The sequence below is a fragment of the Leguminivora glycinivorella genome, chromosome Z (genome assembly GCF_023078275.1).
Source record: "Leguminivora glycinivorella isolate SPB_JAAS2020 chromosome Z, LegGlyc_1.1, whole genome shotgun sequence".
Lineage (NCBI taxonomy): Eukaryota > Metazoa > Arthropoda > Insecta > Lepidoptera > Tortricidae > Leguminivora > Leguminivora glycinivorella.
Genome location: NC_062998.1, coordinates 8436262 through 8454314, shown reverse-complemented (window position 1 = coordinate 8454314; position 18053 = coordinate 8436262). Strand labels below are relative to the sequence as shown.

The following is an 18053-nucleotide window of genomic DNA, read 5'->3' as shown; positions in this document are numbered from 1 at the left end:
TTCTTTGTTAGACTTTTGTAGGCAAAGGCGGCATTTCGTGTATATCAAAACAGTGGGCCTTCTGTACTTGTACTATTATATATTCTGTGGAAATATTGTGGGTAATATCCCAAAATATCCCCTATTCATCGATTATTGAATCGATTCGATTAGACCACCTAGCATCTTTTCATTATCTGTGCATGTTAACTGTCACTAACGTCAGTTAAGTAGAACACTGTCAAATGTCATTACAGTTTGTACAGTGGGTCTGCTGCCGAAGAAACACCTATTTTTAATAAATATAAACGATTTCTGTTTAAACAACGTCCTATAAAAATGGCAGAAGAAGCAAAGAAGCGGAAAATTTCCGATGCTGAGCCCGGTAAGTAGTCTAGTAGACATAACCTACATTTCTATTTGTTTACGACGCTGGATGGTCCTAACTAAGTTTACCTGACTTCCAGAGACTTCGGCGCCATCGGTGAAGATGCCTCACATCCAGTGCCCGTACCTGGACACTATAAACCGGCACGTATTGGACTTCGACTTTGAGAAGTTGTGTTCGGTGTCGTTGACTCGGATCAACGTGTACGCTTGCCTCATTTGCGGGAAATATTTCCAGGTTAGTGAACAGTGGGAAATCCTGGTGACTTATTTTATATGGCTAATGTTTGTGACTACCATAAGCTACTCTGTAAGAGTAGATGCCATGTTTAATACACAACATGGAATACATTTTGTATTGAATATTTGGTGATTGGTGCTAAAAGTCTTGAAACTCAATGGAATTTTGTTGACAAACATAATTTAGGGGGAACTTATAAGTGATTCTGTGTACAATATCAATTTTATATGAAGGAAAGCATTGTGAGCAAATATAAGACGAACTAGGTAAACCCTCTCTTATGCACTTCATCAGTTTTAAATACTTAACAAGACATTACAGACAGACATTACTGGCTGACTAATACAGGCTGTTTGTGATCTTTACCAGACAGTATGACAATCTTACCCAGCAGTGCCAATTAATTATTGACATTCTTACAGGGCAGAGGCACCAATACTCATGCGTACACCCATTCCGTGGCCGATGGGCACCATGTGTTCCTCAACCTGCACACACTCAAGTTCTACTGCTTGCCGGACAACTATGAGGTTATTGGTAAGTCTGAACACTGCACAATAAGAATAAAATAAATAAATAGCCCAGTTCATTTTAGATTCCATTAACTCTCCAATAGTCTTTACACCCTGGCGGGTGTTGCCTCTGCGTGAGTCCCATGATACAATATGGGCAACATCAACTCGGTGTACCCCTTACATTTCATTAAAGTGCACGCCTCCCAAAGGTCCGGAACAACATTGTTCCGTGATGAGAAAGAAGCCTACAAATTTAAAAAAAAAAACCTTTTATTTCTGGTAAAAAATAACTTATTTCTAATCCAACATTTCTGTTATTTTACACCAGAACCCCCAATTGAGATATAGGCCTCTTCCAGCTGGGTTCATTTGATGCGGTCTTGGGCTACCCATATCCAGTAGATCCCTGCTACCTTAACCAAGCCGCCTTTCCAACGCGCTAATGCACTGCACAATCCTGCTCATAAATGTCATCAAGGTTTTTAGAAACTACTGGTAGCAGAACTCTGGTAGTTAAATAACTAGTTATTTATTTACTAGCTTTTTCCCGCGGCTTCGCTCGCGTTAGAAAGTAGCCTATGTCACTCTCCGTCCCTTCAAGTATCTCCACTTAAATATCACGACAATTAGTCGCTCCGTTTTGCCGTGAAAGACGGACAAACAAACAGACACACACACTTTCCCATTTATAATATTAGGATATGGATTAGGAGTATGACCTTGCTATCCCAATACCTAGATTTTATCTAGAATTTGTTTTTTGGTTTAAATAGTGTGAAAAAGTAACTTGCGGACTTTTTAGACTTCTTGTAGAATTAACATTCTGGCAGCAAGTTAAAATTATATGAAGTATGAATGGCACATACCTAATATTTAACCTTTTGAACTCTTTGCTTCTGCACTCCAATACCTCTACTAGTAAATAACGAAAATAAACCTTATCTAAAAACAGGACAATTTGCTTCATTGACAGCGTCAACCATAGCAACTTTAGGCGTTGCTGGCGTCATGGGCCCGACAGCACACGACGCCTTTAGGTGTTCTTGGCGGTCAAAGGGTTAACGAAGATTGAAACATACATCACATTTTTCAGATTCCTCGCTAAATGACATCAAGTATGTGCTGAACCCGGTGTTCACTCCAGAGCAGATCGCCCAGATGGACTCTAACACGAAGCAGTCTCGGGCCATTGACGGCACAATGTATATGCCGGGCATTGTGGGACTCAACAACATCAAGGCTAACGACTACTGCAATGTCATACTACAGGTACAGATTACACACACAAGGTAACAAGACAGATTGAATCATCGCTGATTGGCATGAAGTGTTGAACCCGGTGTTCACCCTGGGGCAGATCGCCCAGATGGACTCCAATATCAAGCAGTCTCGGGCCAAAAATCTGTAAACGCCAATCTTCATCAATTTGAAATAGATGGAAGGTCTTCCCTCTTGCTCAGGCCTGCCCTCACTGACCCGCTATCAAAATACACCCTGTATACATATGTACATTTTTGAAACTGTTATAAGATATGGAGAAACCTTATATTATTATTTCTAAATAATACATCATTTCATCTTGTCAATGACAATGACGTGTCTCCCATGTAAAACACAAGTATTGACATAGTTTTTGGCATTGAATGTGTGGTTCACATAAGGCATCAAAAGGGTTAAATAATTTTGAAAATTTTAATGTAACATTTGTAGAAGTGCACATGAAGATGTAACAACTATCCTGTCCGCGTATTTGCTAGTGTCCAATAAACTGACTTGTTCCGTCTATTGTCCGTCGTCCGTCGGCAACCCGAACTTAGAATTGTCCTTTTTACTGTGTATTTAACACAGCTAACTAAATAATCAATTATTTACATCAGTGCCTTTCGACCAAGTCAGCGGACTAAATAAACAAATATTTCCAGTGCCTCTCCCAAGTGCGGCCCCTGCGCAACTACTTCCTACGCGAAGCGAACTACGCCAACGTGAAGCGGCCGCCGGGCGACTCGCTGTTCCTGCTCGTGCAACGGTTCGGCGAACTGATACGCAAGCTGTGGAACCCGCGCGCGTTCAAAGCCCATGTGTCACCTCATGAGATGCTGCAAGCTGTCGTGCTGTGGTCTAAGAAACGGTTCCAGTTTATTAAACAAAGTGAGTATTGTAGCTCATGTTATGGTTCGGAGAACTGATACGCAAGCTCTGGAACCCGCGCGCGTTGAAAGCCTATGTGTCACCTCATGAGATGCTGCAAGCTGTCGTGCTGTGGTCTGAGAAGCGGTTCCAGTTTATTAAACAAAGTGAGTATTGTTGCCTGTGTTATGGTTCGGCGAACTGATACGCAAGCTCTGGAACCCGCGCGCGTTCAAGGCTCACGTGTCACCTCATGAGATGCTGCAAGCTGTCGTGCTGTGGTCTAAGAAGCGGTTCCAGTTTATTAAACAAAGTAACTATTGTAGCGGTTCGGTGTTTTGTTTTTGTTTGTGTAACTATTCGGAGAACTGATACCTACGCAAACTCTGGAACCCGCGCGCGTTCAAAGCCCATGTGTCACCTCATGAGATGCTGCAAGCTGTCGTGCTGTGGTCTAAGAAGATGCAGTGATCAAATTTAATAAAATGAAACATTGAGAATTGATATGTTTTAAAAGTGACATTACCTTCCGAATGAATTCTTCTTTCTTACATTTTAAAAATAGCCTTTATATATATTTTACTATCCCTTCCTGTGTTGCATGCTAGACACTTACATTTAAACTGTATAAAAAGTATAAAACACAGTTAAAATATATATATATATCTTTCATTTCACTTTATTTTGGGATCCCCTTCTGGGTAGGTCTCCTCCAGTTTTTGCCATGCCTTCTGACATTTTAGGAATAATATTTATTTCCATTATGTGCCTTGCGAAATTATGTGTATATGCCCCTTTATCATTTATTTTTTGATCTGCTGTTGCTGCCCTAGCTGTCCTTATCTGACTTGCCTAAACATATGCCACGCTAATTATAATAGCAATTCATTAAGCAATGCTATCAATCGTTTGTATGGACCATTCTGCAATTTTCGAATTTAACGAAGCCGCGGGCAAAAGCTAGTTAACTATAGTTGCAAATGGACTGGCCCTAAATAAGGGGCTATTAAGACAGACGTTTAAACCTTTGTTGATATTTTCAGGTGATCCAGTGGACTTCCTCTCCTGGTTCCTAAACTCCCTGCACATGGCGCTCAACGGCACGAAGAAGGCCGACAGCTCCATCATATACAAGTCGTTCCTCGGACACATGAGGATATACACGAGGTAATCTGGCTCGCAAGCATAGAATAAGTGAGGGAAGAGTTGTAACTCTTCTAAATGCGAGTTATTTGTATAGGCATAGTTAAGTGACATCTAGCGACAATCACGCGTCAACTAGCGTGAATTGAAACGAAATGAAATATTTATTTTCCAAGTAGGCATATTACAATGCGCTTATGAACGTCAAATAAAACTACGCCGGCTCTAACCCTACGCCTCAGCCTCGAGAAGATTTCAGTCCCCCCTCAGTTGGAGGGGGGTATCCACTATGGGACCGGCAAGAAACTCGGCGGGCAACTTCTTTTCAAAACATTACATCTTATAATTAACATGCATTAAATAACAAGATACAATTTAACATGCAAAAGTATTCATCAAAGAATATGAACAGACTAGGTGCTCTATGGAAATTAATTTCAATAAATTATATTATTGCTTAATCATACGTCGTTCTTCTTCAGAGAAAACATATCAAATCACTTGTCAAATAGCGTGAATTATCAGTACCACTACTCGATACTAGGTGTCAACAGAGTCGTCTGCCAAAAATGTATATCAGAACAGTTTACAACTTGTGTTACAAGCAGAAGGAATTGAAAACAGAATACTGATTAATACTATTGTAATATTAGCTAAAAATTGGTGAGCATTAGACTTTTCGTTCGTCGCGACATCTATTGACAAGTAGCAGTACTGATAATTTTCGCTAGTTGACACGTGGTTGACGCGTGATTGTCGCTAGATGTCACCAAAGACATATCGTCACTACTTTGAAATAATCTCGTATCTCACGCTGCTCCTCAAAGTTAAAACGCAGTAAGTCTATATGCATTCCATACTACTTTTACAGATGAAGATACAACTATGTATAATGTATTTCTTTATTTTCAGTAATATGACATGGGATCTCTTCCATGAGGAAAAGATACAAGTATTTAAGATAAAAAGTACCTCAGCTAATAATATGGGCTATTTGACATTTTAAAACATAATATGTCAAATTGTCAAAACTGAGGTCCAATAGTTTTAAGACTGTGTCGAGAGATGGCAGTCTATGCACTGTGATTCTGATTACACATTTTACTTTGACAGTAACATGATCCTCTTTGATGTCACTTAACTATGCCTTTACAAATAACTCTCATTTCGTGTTGTATGGAGTCACAACTCTTCCCTTACTTTTATTCCTCTATGCTCGCAAGAAAATTGATGCGAAAATCTAAACAGCTCTATCTTTTAAGAAAGCCTCTGTCACAGTATAAGATCGACCCAGTAGTGAATCTCCCGCAATCGGTGTTTGGGTCTCTCGCACGCGGCGCGGCGCGTACCGGCGCGACCGCGATCGTCCGTTGCCACATGTGCTCTCTGCACCTCGCTCGCGCAGAGCGCTACTCAAGGGGCAATTCCACGTAACTGTAATGTAAGTGACCACTTCATTGCATGTTTTTTTTATTTATGATGCAAATTGAAATCTTAATTTGTCTCTAGATAAGCCTACTTTTAATCCTTAGATATATTGATATTATTTGTGCCGTTTGTATATCCGAGGTCTTTATAGAGAGAGTACGTCGTAGACGTCGCATCGGACCGATAGATGGCGCCATCGTTCGTTGTAAGTCGCTCCGGCGTCACACCGCCGCGATGTTGGTAGTCCCGTTTTTCCCCACCTGCAACACAAGGCCCCCCCGCGCCCCGACCCGCCACCAGCCACCCTCATTGTTTCGTCGAACGCCGAAGTGACCGGTTGTCGCGTATTCCGTTCGAACATTTTTACAGCATGGTGTCTCGAAATTAATCTTTTAGTTTCTATTTCCTTGTTATTTCTGGTCAAACCAGAGTTATTCGTGTTTTTATTTAAAAAGTGGCTTATAACGTTTCGGAATTATGAAATTTTTCAATTTCATCCGTCAATTCTTTCTTCCCTTTTAATTTACGCTCGTTCGTCTTGATTAATGAGATATATTATGCCTCGCTAGCGATCATTGTTCGTCTTTCGGGGTTCTCACTATAGAAATGAACGAGCGGTGCTTTATGATTCTACCCACTTTTTTTGTAAGAAAGTTCCATGCTGCAAAAATCGTTACCATTAATCAGTTTTCTTTTTAAACTATTCGCATTTCCGAGACTAAAGTAGGAAGTGTTATCCGCGTATTAAAAGTTTCGCGCGAGAATATAAGCGGTAACGTAGGTAAGTTGCTCCGCCGGGGCCACGTGCTCCGGGGACCAAGTGCTTCGCGACCGCGGGCTGCGCGACCTGCGGGCTGCGGCGGCGGCGGCGGCGGCGGGCGCGGTGGAGGAATACCGCGCTCCAGTTGCCTCCTCGTTAACGATGGCCATCTCTGCGGTGCCGCCGAACAACGTTGTGGCCGCCGCATAGGCGTCGCATGCGACGCTGTAAGTATGTCTGCTGCTGCCCCGACGCGAGCGCCGTGCCGTTAGTGATCAGTCGTCAATACGCAGGCTACCAGCGCGGCCACCTTCTGCCCCCGCCACAACGCCGCGAGCCTGCTGAAGCTGTCCACCAGTATCGCTGGCCGCCACGCTTATGCTGGCGCCTCGATGGTGATACAGAGCGTTCGTCTGCCGTGACAACGCCGCGATCCTGCTGACTGTCCACCTGCTGTAGCTGTCCACCAGTATCGCTGGCCGCCACGCTTATGCTGGCGCCTCGATGGTGATGCAGCGAGCTCATCTGCCGTGACTACGCCGCGATCCTGCTGAAGCTGTCCACCAGTATCGCTGGCCGCCACGCTTATGCTGGCGCCTCGATGGTGATGCAGCGAGCTCATCTGCCGTGACTACGCCGCGATCCTGCTGAAGCTGTCCACCAGTATTGCTGGCCGCCACGCTTATGCTGGCGCCTCGATGGTGATGTAGAGCGTTCATAGGCCGTGACAACGACGCGACCCTGCCGAAGCTGTCCACCAGTATTGCTGGCCGCCACGCTTATGCTGGCGCCTCAGTGGTGATGCGGAGCGTAATACTGTTAACCGCTGCACAGGCGTCGCAATCCTTCTGCTGCGTCTGCCGTGACAACGCCGCAAGCTACTTGAAGTTTTCCACCGGTGTCGTCGGCCGACACGCTGATGCTGGCGCCTTGATGTCGCCTCGATCGCACGAGGTAAGATTGCAGACGCGGCGACCTTCATCGCGCCACCGAGCGCAATACTGCGGCTGCCGCGAAGGCGTTGCTAATTTTCCTGCCGCGTTTGCCGTGACGACGCCGCGAACTCTGTCGATGCTGTTCACCGATGTAGCTGACTGCCACGCTGGCGCCGGTGCCTCCCGCGCTGACGGCGGCGACCTCGAGAAGGCCACCGAGCACGATACTGCGTGACGCGACAGGGCATCGAGATGCCTTTCGAGCTGACGACGGCCGTCTCAATCTCACCGCCGAACGACCACGAACCACTGTTGCGTCTGCTGCAGTGACAAGCTGGTAAGATTGCTGATGTGGGCCCTTGGTGCTGCTAGCCGCCACGCTGATAACGCCCGTCGCGCCTAAGATGTCACGCTCACCGCGAACACTGTCTTCCGCTACAATGGTGCCACGACCACGACTATCCAGGCCCCGTCTGCTACGGTATCGTTGCAGACTCTGTTGCTGACCAGGCTGATACTTCCCTCCAATGTGACGCCGGGCGCCGCTATCAGCTGACATCCCGTACACTATGGTATCCACTCTTCTCTTTCCAGTTCCCGTGAAGTACGACAGTATTTACACTCTATTTTGACCAAGGACTCCTCCGTCGCCGAAGTGAGAACAGATAAATTCTAAAGATGCTACGTCCTAACGTGGTTTGGACACCCATAGTTGAACGAGGTAAGACGTCAATAACCGGACGAGGAGCCGCACTGCTGCGAGGGTGTCCTGACGATGTTCGCGAGCTATCTAATCGGAGAGGCGCCTCGCGAGACGACCCTGTGATTCCTGTACATCGCTCATTGTGTAGGTCAAAGACATCTTAAAGGTTTGCGCAGTTTTCAGAATGTTCAGATCTGAATTCGAGCCAGCGTCCTGCATCCTGAGCGTGCGTCCGTTTACCGGGTGGACACCAAAACCGATCGGTAATCTGGCCGCGGGGGTTCCAAGTACACGACGATTTCCCGGAGGCTTGTGGCGCCCCCTGTCCATTCGAGAGATTAACTTATTCGCCGAGCCTCTAATAAACAAATTGGGAAAAATAAACCCGCTTCGCCTTAGTGAACTTGAGATTCCAGCTCAAAGCGAAAGGGGCCAGGAACTCAGGAGGACTTCAGTAGTTATCATCTGGCTCGACTATACTGAATTAATATAGTGCTTGATTCGATCGTAGAACCTGATTTCATCAATTTCACAACTTTCGTGGTCTACAGAGGAAGGTTGCACCGCTGCAGTTTCCAGCATTACCTCGTACAGCTGCCGATAGCTGTAGGCCAATCGCCCCTGTTTTGCTTGCATCTGCAGCCCGATAAGACCTTCAATAATCGGAACATTGTACGAAGTAGCTCTTCCGATGGAAAATAACCTTCAACAGGTGGTGGCGCTGGCGACTGTAGTGACATGCAGCCGGATTAAGGTTCGCATAGCACTATATGCTATGCACAGTTCGGTTGTATGTTATGTTATGCTGTACGATGGCAGGACACTACATCTCTTCTGTTACGAGTAACTACGACAGTAACTGCTGACTCCAACAGACTGTCGTACGAGGTCAGTATGCACCCCCTGGGAGCCAAGTAAGTGACCTTCGGTGACCTCGCCTTCTTCTGCTTCGCCCGTCATCGTACCTCTTCGTCTGCGAGAGCCCTGCATTACGCCGTACAACGGTACGTATTAAGCCTCCGCCACACATAAAGCGCATTCCGCTTCGCTAACGCTACGCTATCAGCGCGCTGAATGCGCGTGCATTCCGCACGCGTCCCGCGCGCGTTGCGCTTGCAATCAGCGCTCGTTAGTTCCCGCTAGCGCCCACTGGGCGCAACGCCAGCGTTTGTGCGGTGCACCGCCATTATTACGCTCCGCCTACGCTCTTAAAGCGCGCATGTGTGGCGGTGTTTTAATTCACCCCTTGACCTGCTACCACGACGTGTTCAGCAACCACCAGCGATGCGACACGGACGTCTCCACCTCTCAGTCTACTCTGTCGACCTTCATTGCACGAAGTAGAAATCCGTCGCATCGGGTTTTGGATTAGGTAATGGATTACCCTAAGAGTCAATGACTGACTTGAAGAAATCGACTGATACCTCCGTCCAGTGTAGTAGCAATCGACAGCGCTCGTACTTTTCATCTTCTAGGCTAGTTTTACCGAGCGATCGGTATCCTCAAATGCCCTCACTAAAAAGAGTTCAGAGTTCAGGAGTCTCGCTTGCAACCGCGCTCGCTTGACGCGAAATAGTCTGATCGAAAATACCAGTATTGTAACAAATAGCCCTTGGGCGCCTGAGTGATGACCTTTTTCTGTGTTTGATATGGACGTAAGACGTTGGACTTTAAATAGTCATATCAAAGCTAATATTGATTTAGATATGTTTTACGAAGGGTTGACAAAAGCAGTATCAATTACGTTACCCTGCTACAGTACAAATAGTTACACTACTTTTACAGTTAATTTCCACACTTTGTATCTGAAATTGGTTTTATAACCTGATAAAATAACGTGTCTGTTAATAATAATAGTGTATCTAAGGTTTTTGTATCTTGTTCAAGTCAGCCTCGCCTACATCTTTTTTGGTTTTGATCTGCGATGTATAATAATGTCATTTCTCTAACTATTCGCTGACTAAAGCTAAACGTCATCACGAAAATCTCTTTAGGCGTTTCTGGCACCGAGATATTCGCGGATCGAAGGCTATTTCGACTGATACATCTGTCAAATCGGTTCAACAACTGATTCACTTATTCTTCTATGCTATGCCAATAGGGCTACCAAAGGCTTGCGCGCCAGCTGACTCGCCACCAGGAGATAATAAACAGGTCTCTATAAAGACCTCGGATATACAAACGGCACAAATAATATAAAAATTTTACCTTCCAATAAAATTCTTATTATTTTGCCTGGTATATCCGAGGTCTGAGTGATGCCTTCCTGGTAGGCTTAATATACCGTCGGCACTTCTCCTCAACAATGTGGGTGGCTGGTGGCGGGTCGGGGCGCGGGGGGGCCTTGTGTTGCAGGTGGGGAAAAACGGGACTACCAACATCGCGGCGGTGTGACGCCGGAGCGACTTACAACGAACGATGGCGCCATCTATCGGTCCGATGCGACGTCTACGACGTACTCTCTCTATAAAGACCTCGGATATACCAGGCAAAATAATAAGAATTTTATTGGAAGGTAAAATTTTTATATTTAAATTAGCACCATGAATAAAAAAAACATGCAAATAATTGGTCACTTACATTACTCTGTTACATGGAATTACCCCAAGGACAAACCGCGCGGCGGAAAACGTGTTAGAAGAATTATTACTGGTTTTATACTGTGCCTCTGCTGACGCAATGAGCCAACTTATCATCCTTCTTGCGTTATGCCGATATTCGCCACGTCTTATGAAAGCGTGGAGTCCGCTTTGACAACTAATCCTAAGATTTGGCGTAGACACTAGTTTCACGAAAAGCGACAGTTGCATCATTTGATCTTCCGAGCAGGCGGGAACTTAACAATAAAATTTAACGAACGGCGGTTACGGTTTGGTGCAACCGATTAGTCCGGTTTTCTCACTATGTTTCCTTCACTGAAAAGCGACTGGCTAATATCAGTGACATTTCGCACATAAGTTTTCTCTGCTGATTGAACTCTCTCCAACTATCCCTTGTCACATCTTGCTGTTTTTCTGCAGTTTAAAAAGTATTACTTGGAAGGAGTTCTCTTTTCCAAGATTCAATAAGATTGTGTATGTGTAATATAGCCCCCGCAGCAAAAAGTATAAGCTTGCATTCTTACGTAAACCTGATATCGTAATATCATTTTGTTCTTATTCGTATGTGCGATTCGCTCACGCTACTTAAAAAACGTAGGTGCAGAAAAGTACTAGAGAAAGTTTCTATGATTTACTATGGGCTATCTAATATTGATTCAATTATGACAGGAAACTGCCACCTCCTGACGCGGATGACGCAGCGCGAGTGGACCTAAACAGTGACGAATACAAGGAGCTGATAACCGAGTCTCCCTTCTTATACCTGACGTGCGACTTGCCTCCCACGCCGCTCTTCACCGACGAGTTTAGAGAGAACATCATCCCGCAGGTCAGTGTTGCTACCTGATTATCATAGACAGATATAGTACTACCAGCGTCTGGCTCATGCTATACCTGACGTAGTGAGTCGAACTATACAGCGACGAATACAAGGAGCTGATAACCGAGTCTCCCTTCTTATACCTGACGTGCGACTTGCCTCCCACGCCGCTCTTCACCGACGAGTTTAGAGAGAACATCATCCCGCAGGTCAGTGTTGCTACCTGATTATCATATACAGAGATAAGTACTACCAGCGTCAGGCTCATGCTATACCTGACGTAGTGAGTCGAACTATACAGCGACGAATACAAGGAGCTGATAACCGAGTCTCCCTTCTTATACCTGACGTGCGACTTGCCTCCCACGCCGCTCTTCACCGACGCGTTTAGAGAATATCATCCCGCAGGTCAGTGTTGCTATCTGATTACCATAGACAGAGATCGTACCACCAGCGTCTCGCTCATGCTATACCTGACGTAGTGAGTCGAACTATACAGCGACGAATACAAGGAGCTGATAACCGAGTCTCCCTTCTTATACCTGACGTGCGACTTGCCTCCCACGCCGCTCTTCACCGACGAGTTTAGAGAGAACATCACCCCGCAGGTCAGTGTTGCTATCTGATTACCATAGACAGAGATCGTACCACCAGCGTCTCGCTCATGCTATACCTGACGTAGTGAGTCGAACTATACAGCGACGAATACAAGGAGCTGATAACCGAGTCTCCCTTCTTACACCTGACGTGCGACTTGCCTCCCACGCCGCTCTTCACCGACGCGTTTAGAGAGAATATCATCCCGCAGGTCAGTGTTGGAAACTGTTTAAAGATTCTAACCTTGTTGTATGTTTATTATGACACTGCACACGACAAATGTGACATCCAAAGACGTAAAGAGGATATTTTGTTAAAACTGTATACAATCATATTTCAAACCAGTTACTCTACGGGCTAGTGCATTTTTAACCCCCGACGCAAAAACGACGGGGTGTTATAAGTTTGACGTGTCTGTCTGTGGCATCGTAGCTCCCGAACGGATGAACCGATTTGGATTTCGTTTTTTTTGTCCGAAAGCTGAGTAAGTCGGGAGTGTTCTTAGCCATGTTTCATGAAAATCGGTCTACTATGTCGCGGTCGGGGTTTTTTTCAAAATTTTAATTTTGTGGTTATGATAGTAATATTCTTCTTATATAAACCCCATAATATTACCCTCATACACAAGACAGATGGTCATGTGACGATTAATTGAATTTTATGAAATAAATAACATTTCAATGTTTTTTTTTACTAAACGCAGGTGAACCTCTACCAGCTACTATCCAAATTCAACGGGCAAACCTCCAAAGAATACAAGACGTACAAGGAGAACTTTCTCAAGCGGTTCGAGATCACGCAGCTGCCGCCGTACCTCATACTGTATATCAAGCGGTTCACAAAGAACACATTCTTTGTGGAAAAGAACCCCACCGTCGTCAACTTTCCTGTCAAGTGAGTATACGTGAATCTTTCTCACTGACTCTCATCGGAAGATCAGCGCTGGAAGTTACCAGCAACACGCTGAGGTGAAGCCATTTCGTGGCACTTCATTCCTTTCTGCCTTGTTATTATGTGTATTTTATAATACCTATGTTCACGAATAAACGTTTATTCTATTCTACATCTTTTACCCTCCGCGCACACGGATGCAACAGTTGCACGGCGACATTTTTTGTCTCTGTCGTGCGTCTAAGGAGTGACGACAGAGACAAAAAATGTCGCCGTGCAACTGTTGCATCCGTGTGCGCGGGCCCTTATACTCCGTTTGTTTTAAGATTAGAATTATCTGTCAAACTGGTAAACGAAGCAGTGGTCGTAAACCATCCTTCTTCGATTTCGGCCGATACCACTGATTTCTCGGAACTTATGTACATAGTGTATGTAGATAACAGCAGCGGCTGGTCCATACAAACCGATTCCCACAGGCTTGTCTAAAATTGATTACTAATAAAGTACCTGATGTTAAGGTAGGTTTCTTTTTGCTCAGTGTTGCCTAGCAGAAATTTTCACCAGCCGCCACTGGTAGATAAATAAATAAATGTTATAGGACATTCTTTACACAGATTGACTGAGCCCCACGGTAAGCTCAAGAAGGCTTGTGTTGTGGGTACTCAGACAACGATATATATATAATATACAAATACTTGTATACATAGAAAACATCCATGACTCAGGAACAAATATCTGTGCTCATCACACAAATGCCCTTACCGGGATTCGAACCCGGGACCGCGGTGCAGCAGGCAGGGTCACTACCGACTTCGCCAAACCGGTCGTCGATAGTGACACAACACAATTGCAAACAATTTATTAAAATTCTTATTCTAAACGCTTTTCATCTTAGAATATAAATTAACCGAAGTTATGTTTCTTATCTGTTCACAACGCTGAGTAATGTATGTTTTAATGAAACATGATAATGAATACGAGATATTTATTAACTCGTATTCACTGTTCGATCCGCAGAATGGGGCCGATAAAAAACCTTATATGTATCTCGTTCATGACAGGTCTCTCTAATGCTAAAAAAACCGGTCAAGTGCGAGTCGGACTCGCTCACCGAGGGTTCCGTACAAACTTTCAATAGTTGAATCATCAAAATGTTATTCATAGAACTCTACAGATTTGACTAAATCCCTCAAGACTCAATTTCCCACATAACAAGTAATATTTTAATATACAATTTTATTGTTAGACAACGTCCAAATAAAATCAAGACTATTCGACTTCAATAGTTTACGACTTACGACATGTCGCAAGGACGCTCCTGAACCGACCTCATTATATCAGGAAAAACGCGATGTAGGAAATGAGCGTTCAACGTACAGCGACATCTATCGGCAAATTGAGTAAACTAATGCGCGCGAGCTAGTATGGAAGATGATTTTTATAGAATAATTGTTTATTGCGTGAACCGATTTTAACCATTTTGCCTCTATTTGAAAGCAGGTAATTTCATTGTTATTTTGTTAAAAAATACAGGTACAATAAACACCTGCAAGGGTGTTGAAATTGAAAATGTAAATCTAAAAGGTTTTTTATAAATTAAAAAAAAAGTTTTCAAGATACGTGTACGATTTTATTTTTCCTGTAATATTCATTGTAATAGCCATGTTTGGTGAAAATTTCATAAATTTATGTTGGTAAACTTCGGAGATAAGGGGGGGGACGGTATTTTTTTTACATTTTCCTTCAAAAAACATTTTTTTTCCACAACCAAAAAATTATAAAAAATAGTTTTGATATGCACAGTTTGAGCTCTTTCTAACGATACCCCACTTGATCTAGTTACTTGAAATTTTCAGTTTGACCCCCTTTCATTTTGGCCATTTTCTATCATTTATATTAATTAATTAAAAAAAAATCTTTCAACTTGTAGAGGTTCACAATGTTTATAACTATTCCAAATTTCATATCGATAGCATAAGTAGTTCTCGAGATATTTAACAATGTGACAGACGGACAGACAGACGGACAGAGTCGCACCATAAGGGTTCCTGTTGTACCTTTTTGGTACGGAACCTTAAAAACGAAGTATAGATTCAATAGACACACATGAAAATAATGTAAGGCAGTGGTGGGCAAAGGGGCCCACGAAGAAATTGTATCCGGCCCACCACCTCGCCGGTTCTTTAAAATAGTTTTTCTACTCCCGTTATTCGTTACAAGGTCGTGCATAGAACTTTAAAACCCTAAGTTTCGAGGGAACATTGTAATTTGTAATACACATTGCACCTCACCTTGTATCAAATATTAGCGCTGCGTTAAATTACTTGAAAATCTTGAAATCAGCACCCTCGAGTATCTTGTATTGTGTATACAATCTGTATTTTCCACAGGAACGTAGACTTCGGTGACATCCTCACGCCTGAGATCAAGGCGAAACACAACGGTCGGACGACGTACGAGCTCGTGGGCAACATCGTTCACGACGGCGCGCCCGAGAAGGGCACCTACCGGGCTCACGTACTCCATAAACCAACGCAGCAGTGGTACGTCACTATATTCTTAGTTGATTCAATCAGTTAGCTATGAGAACTGGTCAGTACCAAGCGAGGCACAATGGGAGGACGAATAAGAGCTAGTCGGCAACATAGTTCACGACGAGAAGGGCACCTACCGAGCTCACGTACTCCACAAACCAACGCAACAGTGGTACATCAGTCTAAAGATCGTTATCAGCGTGCTGTATTCGTGGCAAAGTATGGTTGGCAAAAAAACAAATACACAAGTATTTAAAACATTATATATACTTAACAAATTATGAAATATATACATATTTGGGTGAATCAACTTTTTCTTGCCTGTTATTGCCATGGTTACGGTCCCCTGAGTCACGCAGGTTTTATGCAAAATTATGCTATTTAAACTATGCAAAACATGCATTTTCTGGTGTTAACAAGCCCTTTCCTTAATTTGCCACCTACAAACATGGACCACATGCATACTTGCATAATTTCAGTAGCATAATTATTCATAAAACCAGCGTGACTCAGGGGACCGTAACCATGGCAATAACAGGCAAGAAAAAGTTGATTCACCCATTTATAATTAAAATTTGTTCAACAGATTTGACTGTCACGTTCACGTCGATTAGAAAAAATCATTTTAAATAACTAAATGACCTTTCTACATTGACAGAAGTTACAGGAAGGTTGTTATAAAATCTGGGTATTGTGTAAATACACTGTGAATGAAGATACTGGGATTATTCGTGAACTTTATTACACTCCTCCGTGCTCGTCTTACTTAGTGCACTACTTTTGACTTCAACTACTTGAATAACAATTCTAGATAGTCGTATCTAGAGTGCATTTGAATATTTCGATTAAAATAATTTAAATAATAATTATACACTTCGCGTAATGTATTCTTATGACATAATTATTATCATTTGACGTATATTGTTTTAAAAATATATAGTTGTTCGGAAAAGGCTTTATACCGTAGACGTGTAATCCTAAGAAGGTAAGTATTTATTTTGTAGTTAAGAACAAAGTGAGTATTTAAATGTACGTATTTGTTTTTTTTGCCAACCGTACCATTTGCCACGAAAAGTGCACCCTGATAACGATCTTTACATCACTATCAGAAGTCCGTTACGTATTTTTGTAGCAATATACATACTAAAACAACCAAAAGTTGAACTCATTTTAAGTGTCGAGAAACTGCAAAATATCCACAATGGATACTCAAAAACGTACTATTAGCACCCATGTTTTAACATGCGTCCCCTTGACATCCGCAGTTTGTTTTTAACCCCCGACGCAAAAACGACAGGGTGTTATAAGTTTGACGTGTCTGTCTGTGGCATCGTAGCTCCCGAACGGTTGAACCGATTTCGATTTAGTTTTTTTTGTTTGAAAGCTGAGTTAGTCGGGAGTGTTTTATGAAAATCGGTCCACTATGTCGCGGTCGGGGGTTTTTTCAAAATTTTTAGCACTGTAGCCGCAGAAATTTAGTAAATATAGACCGTCAACCAAATCTTGTCACTAGAAAAAGGCGGCAAATTTGAAAAATCGCGGGCTAGCAACACTAGTTTTGAAAATCGGTGGAAATTCGCGTGTCATTTGTATCTTATCTGTGGAAATCTCCAACCTACCAAAAAGAGAAATAACTAGCACATATCCGTCCCTTTTTAATACATTATCTAATTCGTAAGGAAGGAGCGAGACCCTTTAAAAAAAATATCTGTGGCTGTTCGACGTACATTGCTGGTTTTTGTTCGTTTCATAGGGATACCATACTTTAGTTTGATATACATTGCTACTGCCAAAATTTGGTTGACAGGCTATAGGTACCGCTATTTGAGAACGCCTGCTGCAAAACATTCTTTGTTTTAGGTACGAAATGCAAGACCTTCACGTGACCAGCATCCTACCGCAGATGATTACGCTCACCGAAGCCTACATACAGATCTACGAACTCAACCAAGACCCCAAACCTTAGCCTAAGAATAAAAACCTCCAATAAAATATAATCTTTATTTATTGCATATACAAAGTCTGCATCCAGAACCATTTAACAAACTGCGGGCCTTATGACCCTTTCGCTTACACAATATTGTGAGTACCTAATGAATTCCATTTAAATAATATGATAGACATGCCACAAAATATATTACAGTTTTCGCTATATTAGACAGTTTGGGAAATGTGTATAACAATAATGAATAGCTTGGCTTTGGCAGAGCTACGCAACACAGGGTTATGAGACTTTAGATCACACGTTTCATTCAGGATATAAAGATTTGTTTCACATTAGATTCCAGCGTTATTTGATCAATATTAAAATCTTACAGGATCATTCACTTTCAGTTTGATATCGACATTGATGAAAAAAGTAGTTTTTACATCATTCAACAGGATATTAATAT

The 18053-nt window shown here is 43.1% G+C and overlaps 1 protein-coding gene across 2 annotated transcripts; it reads left to right on the top strand.

The window, feature by feature from the left end:
* The first annotated feature begins 216 nt into the window (after window positions 1-216).
* Window positions 217-17652, top strand: LOC125240983 (U4/U6.U5 tri-snRNP-associated protein 2). 2 transcript variants are annotated; one of them, XM_048149223.1, is made up of 11 exons: window positions 217-364; window positions 447-604; window positions 1030-1144; window positions 2216-2391; window positions 3045-3270; window positions 4293-4416; window positions 11488-11551; window positions 11752-11847; window positions 12939-13129; window positions 15517-15669; window positions 17521-17652. In XM_048149223.1, exons 1-11 carry the CDS (start codon window positions 319-321, stop codon window positions 17624-17626), a joined length of 1455 nt encoding a protein of 484 aa, XP_048005180.1. In that variant the 5' UTR covers window positions 217-318; the 3' UTR covers window positions 17627-17652. The 2 variants fall into 2 exon arrangements, with proteins under 2 accessions (XP_048005180.1, XP_048005181.1); XM_048149224.1 differs by lacking the exon at window positions 11752-11847 and having other exon boundaries at window positions 11488-11647.
* The last annotated feature ends 401 nt before the right edge of the window (window positions 17653-18053 follow it).